Source organism: Perkinsus marinus, assembly GCF_000006405.1.
Source record: "Perkinsus marinus ATCC 50983 genomic scaffold scf_1104296962378, whole genome shotgun sequence".
In the NCBI taxonomy this organism is placed as follows: Eukaryota; Perkinsozoa; order Perkinsida; family Perkinsidae; genus Perkinsus; species Perkinsus marinus.
The window spans coordinates 121,973-132,142 of record NW_003205427.1 but is presented as its reverse complement, the minus strand read 5'-3'; the positions used below and the strand labels follow the sequence as shown (position 1 = coordinate 132,142).

The following is a 10,170-nucleotide window of genomic DNA, read 5'->3' as shown; positions in this document are numbered from 1 at the left end:
TTACATAGGGCGACGCACAACATCGTAGGTTCACCTAGTACTTTGTAAGGGCTCAGGCATACGCATATGCGACTCGAGGAAGCCACGCGCCGCGTGGCACGCGGTACTTCGTAGTACCTAGTACTCCGAGTATCCGAGCACGTAGTTGAGACCCCGATGCATCATGCACTGAGAGGACAGTGGCGATGGGGGTACATCCATTACAGTTAAAATCAACTGTGTAACTCAAATGTTGGCCTTTCAACTACTCCTCGCAGTTGTAACTGCCGAGTACGGCGGATCTCAGGTGAGGGACATGTTCGAAGCCTACAAGGAGAAGTAAGGGGTCACCTCATTGGCAGGTTATCACATCTACGAAAGTATTTTCGTGTGGTCAGATTTGGACACAACTTCGGTGCACAAGACGATTCCCGTATGAAGATTTTTGCAGACAACCTCCGCTTCATAGAAGAGGAGAATGTCAAAGGTGGGGTCATCTGGTTGAGGATATCTATTCAAGTTGACGTGAGAATACCACACCGCTACTACAGGTCTGCCCTACAAGCTCAAGGTGACTCCATTCGCTCATCTCACCAATGCCGAGTTTAGGATGACCAGACTCGCGACAATGCCCAAGAGTAGAAGCTTCACCGGTAGCATCAAGCATCACAGCTACTCCTCTTTTGACGATCCTGGAGATCAGAATCGGATCCTCATCTACTGCGCTACTCTTCCTTCAGGGAACAAAGCAAACACCGTTGGTTATGAGGGCTCCGTTGAAGAGCTTCCAGCAGTTGTCAACTATGTTGCCAAAGGCTGGGTTACGGATGTTAAAGATCAGGGCTATTGTGGAAGTTGCTGGGCCTTCTCAACCACTGGTAGGATACTTTCGCTGGCCCGCGCTGATAACTTTTGAGGTCATTGTCAACAGGTGCCCTTGAGGCTCTTCACAAGAATCATACAGGGGATCTCGTGCCACTCTCGGAGGAACAGTTACTCGACTGTAGCCTGTCTTATGGGAATGAGTAAATACCTCCACTGTAGCCTACTTGTATACGATTCCTCGCCACTTCAGGGGGTGTATGGGTGGATGGATGATCAACGCATTCGAATACGTGGCGGATCACGGGATCGATTCGGAGAAGGATTATCCATATGAACCAAGAAGCATTCCATCCATCCTTCCGATTCAATTCCCTTGCCAACACACCCGTACGGCCGTAATCGCGGTGAGTTTAGCAATGTTCGTCCGCTGAACTTTTGATCCACCCAATCGTAAGCCCCATTCCACACGCTATGTGAACGTGACATCCTCAAAGCCCGCCCTTCTGGCAGCGATAGCCTTGAGTGGACCAGTCAGTGTCGCCATTGATGCGGGATCGAGAGCTTTCCAACACTATGGCGGGGGGGTTTTGAATTGTACGGTGACGTGATACTGCCATGCTCCCATTTGGAACGCTTTCCGGTTTCAGCTACGTGCTATACGTCATTGAATCATGGTGTTCTCGCGGTTGGCTATGACTTGAAAGCAATTGAGCCGTGAGTTCATCACTCATCATGAGCCATCGTACTCGACGAATGAATGCGCTGATCAGTTACTATCTTGTAAAAAACTCCTGGGGAGCTACATGGGGAGACAAAGGTTACATCAAGATGGCCATTGACGATTCACCCAAGGGTGAGTCCACACCGCAGTTCAAAGTTCTTTCTCTCGTAACCAGATGGTATTTTTAGGTATCTGCGGCATTTTGCTCGCTGCGAGTTATCCCATTGCAGCTTGAATGATCTACCAGCCATCTGCTGCGCCTAGCCCAGTGAGGTATTCAGAGCGGCCGCTCGTCAGCAGTTTCACGAAGTTTCCTGTGATGGCTTATCACTCACAAGAGGAAGCGTGCTGCGCCCAATAGATATTCCTCGTGGGTCAAGCGCCCTCCTCATTCTTCCGTTAGGTCTTAAGCTGCTGTGCTTTGAATTTATTATTTTTTGTTATTTGAGAGTTATGACTGAACAAACTTCGCGATACCTCAGTCTATACTTTAAGATCCTCAGTTCGGCCCGAATTTCAGATGCACTCGTCATTACTAACACTTTCCAACCAACCCGCTGGAGGTTGTGTTTATCGCACGCGAGGTTACGGTTGGCGTGGCCCGACCAGTTCAGTGAACTGAGCTCACTGACTTTTCCTCTATTTGATCATCAGACAAGCTCGCTATGCGATGAAGATGATCCGGATTAGAGATTGAATCTTAAACAATTATTGATCCAATCTGGCACGAATGCACCATACAGTATGCTGCGGAAGCAACCAACAGTAGGTTACCAACTACATCTGAGGATTTTGTGGCGTGTGCGAGCCGCTCGCAGCGAGCGTGTTGTGGCAATCGTTGTACGATTATCATACCCAGCGACTGTTGTGAGATTGCCAATCTCGAATTGGAGAACTCGCCACCGTTCATGAGGGATTCAGCGACTGTTCAAGTAACTTGAGTCAAGTTGAAACGACCTTTTCGAGAGTCTCGACACCCAGTTATGGTCGAATCGAGACCTACAACACCGCACTGTGCGGTCCGCATGAAGCAGCTGAACATAATGTGTCTATTATGCCCGTGCAGAGCGTATCAAAAGAAGTTGAGCTTTGGGTAGCAGAAGGGGGGTTGGAATGAGCCGAGCGGCAAAAGAAGGGCGGCGAGCCATATGACTTGAAATTCAAGCCCTGAATGATCTCCAACATAACTCGGTGGTGCGCTAAGCTCGCACAATTCAAGGTTTGAATTTCACGAGTCTGTTCCTCGGCGGCGAGGGGTCCTCGCCGAGGGCACCTTCAATCCTCATCAACGCTGCGAAGGACAAGTATCCCAGTAACACTGCCAAGGCTTCGGCCGAGTTGAGCCTCGATGTTGTCATGGAGGATGCTTAGGCGAGGAAGCACTGAAACGCAAGCGCGCAGAGCTGGAGATTGAAGCACTTGACTAGACTGAAGGGTTCGATCACCTAGTCATGCATGTTGACTCTATCGGAAAGAAGGTCCCGCCTGATATGATGCCCCAAACTCGATTGCTCAGAAAGCCTTAGAAGGATCCATAACTTTTGTGAAGGTCTGTGAGATTCAGTTTGTGACACAAACTTTGTGTCGATTGTTGTCTCTCGTGGATATCTGTCTCATTGTGGTTGATTCTCAGCGTACTATTGCTCCTGAGAGCACTTGTCAATGACATTGAATGTCACAAAACACGGTATTTCATTATAGCAGAATGTCAAACATTCTGCTATAATGAAATACCGTGTTAATGCGGTTGATTAATGGTAAAACGTTAATGGCTAATGGTCAAATTGTACGATGGTTCCGTGACGGAACCATTGTGAGTCACAATCTGTGACGAATCATCGGATGCTAGTGGGCGATGCCAGCATGTACCAGGCTGGCGTGCTTGTGAGTATGATGTCAATCAGCTTGCACGCCCTGTTCCCGAATCGCGAGCGAAGAACATAAGGTGATTTGAGAGCCTCAGCCTGAGGCCCTCAGGTATGATGACCTGCAGCTGCGTGCATTCGCATCTGTCAGCGGCCGCTGGCCAGGGTGTCACGGCAACCAACTCGTGAGCAGCAGAGGACCACACATTGTGTGGCACACAAGACCATAGGTCCTACTGCCTCGATAAGTAGCTACAAACAATGACCTCATAAACGTCGTCATACAGTGACAAGTGGCATTGAAGGACAAAACGTAACGCAGTATTGCAAGTTGGAAGGTATTCAACGATCTCATGCTTAAAGGCATCGTGTTGTCGTTTGCCGCTAATCGAGACTGGTCATCCGATGAAGCTTCGCTGAACCAAGCCAAATTCCATGTAGCTAGATCTTGCAAGATAATTTGGTTCTCTTCGAAAGACGACATAGTCGAGGTCCATTAGGTACTCTAGCAGGGAACGGGCAGACTTTGGATCCCTCCAGTGAACTTCGATCAGTATTTGTACAGGAAGATTTTCACTTTGCTTCTCTATGGGATTGAACCAAGTCCGGAATGTGTCAAACTCACATCCTTCACAATCGATCTTGAAAATGTCAATAACACGCTCATTGTGGCCGAGCATGAGCCGCATAGTAGGCAAGGTGAAATGCTCCTTCGCGCGGTCGTCTCGATTGGCAAGCCCCCAGTGTTTCCAAGTGATGTACTTGGGCCCGACCCTCACTGCCTTCTCATATAGTCTCTTGTCGATCTCAAAGACAACTATCTCTGAGTTGTTATTAACTTCATCATGGAAAGCCGCCTCGAATGAAAAAGAGTTCCCATAGCCGATCGAATAGATGATCACTGGTTCACGTCGCACTTTCCGACTCAGTTTATAGCTGTCACACACCCATTTACCGCCGTCCCCACGAGTGCCGATCCTCTCCTCGAATTCGCATGCTATCTCCGGAAATACATTGCGGGCGAACCATTTATCAGGTCTATTTCGCTGAGGCCCAATGAACTGTGCAGATCGAGCCCGAGATAGAAGTTCCGATAACCTCGCGCCAGATTCCACGATAGGCTCCGGGACCAGATACTGGCTCGAACTCGTGCACGGCTCGCTGAAGCCGGGAGGCATTCGAATCCATGATATTCGAACAGCTAGATTCCTCCTGCCGTCAGTTTCGGGATAATACTCCTGCTCCTTGCTAAATACAGCAAAGTCATTCTCAGCCATCCAGTCTAAGAAATTGAATTGCCTTGTCGCTGCATTGTAGTCTCCCATCGGCCATCGCAATAGCACAACAACTTGCTCAGCCATTTTCACATCCTCCAAAATCCTATCTGACAGGACGCCTCCATGGTACATATTGAATCTTAACAAAGTCACTCGGCCATACCCCTCAATGGGCCGCTGGAAATCTTCCCGACGAGAGTTGTCGGTCTCGAAGATACAATTCGGGTTCAGCTGATACAACACACGTTCAGCTGAGAAAAGCTCCTCTGTCGTAACGTCGCCATTTTCGACATAAGACCTGATCCTACACTCAGCTCTAGTCTTGTCAAAGGCCGTTCTCGGATCGCACGGGACCAGGCCTATGGCCGGTCCGCCGAGCCTTTCTTGGAACGGACATGCCAGCGTAGGATGGTAGGTGCTCATATAGTATTTACCGAAGGCTTTCTCATTGGCAGTGGGCACGCGCGTATCGGGTGGTGGAATATAAAGATGCTTCTGATGCAGCATACGGTGAAGCGCGAAGGCTTTCGGACGTGACTCGTACAATTCTCGTATCCATGGCAGCGAATCGATCTGTTCTTGGTCGGATAAGCATCTGCTTGAGGAGATCAGCCCGGGCCTCTTAGGAAGTATGAGCTGACGTAGAGGCAGAGGGAGAATGATGACACAGACAGTCAGGAATGCTATTGCGAAAATTTGTCGTTGAGTGAAGGGGAGCAGCATGAAAAGCGACCAGAGTGAGCTGCCGCATCCACCGCTAACAATAGAATAAACTCGAACAAATGTCATGCATCGAAGACGAACATCATGACAATTGTGTGGACTTGACCCATGCCCTATGGTCTCTTGAGAAGTCAACCAGTTAGTCGATCGCACCGTCTCGAGCCGACCAGTCGTGGCCGTGCTTCCAGAATAGAAGACTAGGGCGAGAAACCAGAACTAGAGCCGACGTATGATAGGAGTCTTCCGTATCAAGTTGGTGTCATTCTCGATGTTCCTCGGAATCGGACGATCTCCTTCTCGGTATTTCATCTGAGTCACGAGACGGAGATTCCACCAACGGCGACAGCATAATCACTCAGAGTAATTCCAGCGGATCCCAGTAGTAGTAATAACACAGTGCTTCCGGTAATAACAATCTCAATGCCTATAAAAACACAATGTGTCGCTTTTCGGCAGCGCACTATTCAAACTAGTGCAACACGCACAGTGGGGACAGACGAGCCCAACGATACGGTCCATTCCGGTCGGCTGGCAGGCAGCGATACCTGTTCGATAGGTGACGAATAAGTAGTGAAAATAAAAGATGTAGCTCACTATGTACCTCTGGCACTGTTGAAAGGACCCGACAATTGAGAATATTCCCAAACTTTCCGCAGCGCTGGGTTCCCTTTGTGCCTCCTTACGAAACCAATCGATTGGTCTGCAACAGAAATCTTGGTGACCACGACTAACTCAACCATGGGAGGTTCACAAGCATCACAGGATATATCGTTTAACGTAAAATCCATAGCATGAGCTCCAAAAGGAGACCGCCGAATTGAGCAGATCAATATACACAACTTGTTTCGAATTAAGGACATTGTCATTGCGTCAGGGCTGGCAGGACAGCAACTCCTTAATCCACTACAGCATCCGCTGGGTCGACAATGACGTAGTCTCTCTCGATGAGAGTCCAGTCGTCCAAGTACTCATCAGAGTCTTCTTCCCGGCTATTTTGGTCTATCATGACTGTCTGGTAAAGTTCTTGCTCTCTCTGGTCATCCTGCCAAGGGGGACATCCGACCACACTTTCCCGCACTAATGGAACACACCTTGATCACCACATCCGCCTCCAAGCCATTGCCAGCGAGCTTGTGGGATATCTCACTAGGCAGTTTCTCTTGCAGAAGCCTCTCTGCATTGCGAAGAGCTATTGCATTCCTATACGAGCTATTAGGACACGACGTGCCTCGGGGCACGTTTATCGTGCCTAAAGCCCAACACTGGGAGAGGCAGTCGATGTGAAAATGCTCACTCCCAACGAGCAGGCCCTTGCTCTTGATCATCACGTCTTGAGGTACTCCAACTAGACATACTTCCAATACGAGGTAGTTTCCCCACACGCCTCTCTTGGTCACCTCAACCTAAGCGCAAAATGCCATGACCACGCCCTCCCCGAATCACTGATTCGAATAGCTGTCAAGGCCTAGACCGATTCTGCCCATAAGAGTACTCAACTCCTAGTGGGAGTCTCCCAGTACCGAACCAACCTGTAAACTGTGCTCTCCTTCAAGATTAACCTCCAGCTCTTTTGGGCACGCCATAGCGACCTTCTCCGTGACCGCAGTATGACGAATGATTTGAGCCGCTATGTAGTACATCATCTGACCTGACCATAAGAACCATGCGTGACAGGAGCTCTCCAAGATAATCTCACTCAACAGTTCTGGTCCTGTCCGCTTCTCAGTCCTTTCTTCTACAACACTACTGCTGTTCTTCACTACGATGTTGAGATATAAAACCATTAGCTTTTCTCAATCTGTTCAAACACCTCCACCAAACACCAAGGAGAACGCGACAAAATTCTCATACCCTGTGTGCATCATAATCATAACCATCGATACGAGTCGTCATCTACTAAGACAACAATGTCTACTACAATGAATTCTCTTTCATCGAGGCATTACGCCCTGGCTCGACTCGAGCGACGTTTAGTGGAGCTTTTTGGAGTCCTAACGAACAGCGATGTGTCCAATCAAAAACAGTTCTTCCTACCCCTTCCCAGACTTCGATTCCGATCTAGCCGGCGACGGGGCCGCACGACTAGCTCGAGAAGAAGAGCGGGCCTTGGTAGATCTGACAGGTTGGATTGAACCAGCGTTGCATCAGTTCATTGGCACCTTTTCGGCGACTGGACATCCTCGGCCTGGCGCTCAGTAGAGCGACCCCGAGCCTTGCTGCTCGAGCTACTAGTCTTCGCTCCCTTCTTCTTGGTGGCTTTACTCCTATCATCACCAGAGGCATCACCAGGGCCTTCCTCTGTCGATACATCCTCATCAGCAGTTAAAGCAGCAGCCGCGATATGAGCTGAAACAGTTAACTGCAGCTGTTACTGTCCACTAAAGAGCGGATAAATTACCCCACATACACATGCAAGGTCAGCGACAGAGGGAGGCTTTAGTTATTCTACCCCAAAAGTAGACGCTCGTACTCACCTTCTTCTTCCATAGTTCTGGTGATATGTCTGGATCCCAGAATGAGGCTGACCACGACTACGATGAAGGACGCTCCGATGGCCAGGAGATTGTATCTGATGATGACGATAGTGACGCTCGTGAGGAGTGCAAACGCGAAGGCGTACACATTCTGAGGCTGGTCACTCCAAGTCACTTTGTAGACCTTCGACCACCACTCGACTGACTCTTGCCAGGCCTCCTGGATCCTGAGTGTAACCATCGGTGTCACCACTAAGGGCAGAGCGAGTGACTCACCGAGCCTGCCAATACTGTCCTTCCATTCCATCCGCTAACGCTACTTCAGCCATTCTTGTCAAGGCGAGAAGTATGAACGCTCGAAGGCTGGAGGGCTTGGACATTCTGAGTGTATGCAAGCGGTGAAGGATCAACGCTGCAGGAATTAAGCCGTACCGCATTCTAGCAAGAATTGACAGAAACTCAAGTCCATGGGGTCGTATGGAAATCAGAGATACGAGGATCAGCTGCAGCCAGAAAGACTTTCCAATCCACTCAGCTACAGTATATTGCATTCTGCGATAATCATCTACTAGTATACGAAATAATGCTGCTCCCGAAGGAGACTGACAACACTAGTCCGAGTCGGACGGCGGTGGCTTTACGTGCCGACGCGCTCTCGAAGAGGACGAGAACTCCTTGAACTCTTCGATCAAATGCCTGACGTTCGGCAAATCTCCAAAGCTGCATCTAGCCCTTCCCGACTCACCGCGGCAGATTCTCCACTGGCTCCCAAGTACTAGCCGTCGGAGGATACCCAACCCATGTGACGAGAAATCTACAACACTCAAGCTCAACTATGATCAGCACTTCCTCCCCTACTCCTCTTCATCATCAGCACCTCTCGAGTCTACGATGCTGTCGATTTCGTACACTTTACCATCATCCCCAGATATCTTCGTGGGTACCGGACTAGGCCTACCAGGGATCCTACAAGAACCGAGATTTGTTCGTGCAGCATGCGACTCGCATCGCGAGGCATGCTACCTCGATCTTATGTGTTCCTCCGCACTGTCACTTCCGACAATGGACGATTGAGGAGATCTCGGCCTTTGTGGTGTACTGGTCCTCGAAGAATGCGACTTCGGCTTGGCCCTATGAGATGAAGACCTCATGCTAGCAGCGGCGGGCGACTCCATTTTCTGAGTACTGTCCGACCTGACGACCAGGGCTTCATACATCCACTACATCAAGAAGGACGCCATCGGACTGTCGATTTTCGCAGACACAAGTGCCGTCCCTCCACATGACTCACTTGTTCTTAACGATATGGCGACTGTCCCGACTCCCCCTTCTCCTCGCCGAAGAGCTTTTCTCGAAAGCCGAATCAGACACGACTATCGACGGCTTCCTTTTGCGCTGTGAACGGTCAGCTGAATCAGGACCCAGTTTCGACATTGATGACAATGCAGTTCAACCTCACCTTCCTCCCTCGCTTTGAAGACGAACTGTCTTATCATCATCACAAGCAGGAGCGTTACCGAGCACAAGCCGAGGAGGAACGTCAGCAGATTGAAGCTGGAAGGAGGACAAGGCGAAGTAAAAAGGAGGTGGATCGCATGATGCGGAGAAACGCACGAATGGATCGCAGAAGTCCCCAGACAATAGATTCCGCATTCACATCCGGTTGCGCCTCGACCGAAACGAACAGAACACGTCGGCAATCACCACCCATGATGAACAGTACGACGGTTTCACTATACGCAGTGCAGTGTCGTGGAATAGTGACGACTCTGTACTCCCGTCACTTACACAACTACGGGTTGTTCCACCCACACAGCTTGATAGACCTTATGCAGCCAGGCGGACACCTCATCACCAAAGTCAATGAGCCTGAGGCAGAGCATTATGGCTACCGCTATCACCCGATCGAGAAGGGCGCGCTTCCGCCCACCGTTTCATCTTCGAGTAGTCTTACGTCTTTTTATTGATAAGATGAGATTCTCTGGACTGGGGTGCAGGGGCCTCGTCAGCAGCCAGAGCTAGAGTCCACAAGCATGGGATGGCGAGTGATGACCACAGGCGAGGTACCAAGATAGCCATGTTGTTGGAGGCAACGATAACTGTTCGGTGCGATTCCCATCTAAGTCACGACTCGACAGACCAGTGTAGGAGTATCTGTTGGCTTTTCTCTCAGGAGTTTCTTCACTGATCATGGCAGTTAATATACAAATTCGAGAAGAAGTGCTTCGGAAGCAACGAAAATTTCCCAAAATTTCCTCACAATTTTCATCTTGTCACCAACACACGTCCGTGCGAATACTTTCCCA

General features: G+C 49.6%; 3 protein-coding genes across 3 annotated transcripts in view; 2 read left to right on the top strand and 1 right to left on the bottom strand.

Moving 5' to 3' along the window:
• Pmar_PMAR022967 (hypothetical protein) overlaps nt 1–24 on the top strand; it is a gene marked incomplete at both ends in the record, with an annotated part of 159 nt that extends 135 nt beyond the window's left edge. The window contains one exon of the mRNA XM_002771808.1: nt 1–24. This exon is cut by the window's left edge and continues 4 nt beyond it. Within this exon, the coding sequence (XP_002771854.1) occupies nt 1–24 (24 nt within the window).
• A 189-nt stretch (nt 25–213) lies between these two features.
• Pmar_PMAR022966 (thiolproteinase SmTP1, putative) lies at nt 214–1,760 on the top strand (the record flags this gene model as incomplete). The annotated part of the gene is made up of 10 exons (XM_002771807.1): nt 214–318; nt 378–466; nt 531–632; nt 720–857; nt 911–1,004; nt 1,055–1,208; nt 1,260–1,398; nt 1,452–1,518; nt 1,575–1,657; nt 1,714–1,760. The coding sequence occupies exons 1-10, from the start codon at nt 230–232 to the stop codon at nt 1,758–1,760; spliced, it is 1,002 nt and encodes a 333-aa protein (XP_002771853.1). The 5' UTR covers nt 214–229.
• A 4,525-nt stretch (nt 1,761–6,285) lies between these two features.
• On the bottom strand, nt 6,286–9,943 carry Pmar_PMAR022965 (hypothetical protein; the record flags this gene model as incomplete). The annotated part of the gene is made up of 17 exons (XM_002771806.1): nt 6,286–6,432; nt 6,482–6,639; nt 6,685–6,793; nt 6,920–7,038; nt 7,337–7,381; nt 7,425–7,505; nt 7,620–7,736; nt 7,865–7,959; nt 8,011–8,091; nt 8,141–8,245; nt 8,610–8,678; nt 8,723–8,818; nt 8,888–9,058; nt 9,156–9,273; nt 9,324–9,418; nt 9,653–9,733; nt 9,819–9,943. The coding sequence occupies 17 exons, from the start codon at nt 9,941–9,943 to the stop codon at nt 6,286–6,288; spliced, it is 1,812 nt and encodes a 603-aa protein (XP_002771852.1).
• Nucleotides 9,944–10,170: the final 227 nt, after the last annotated feature.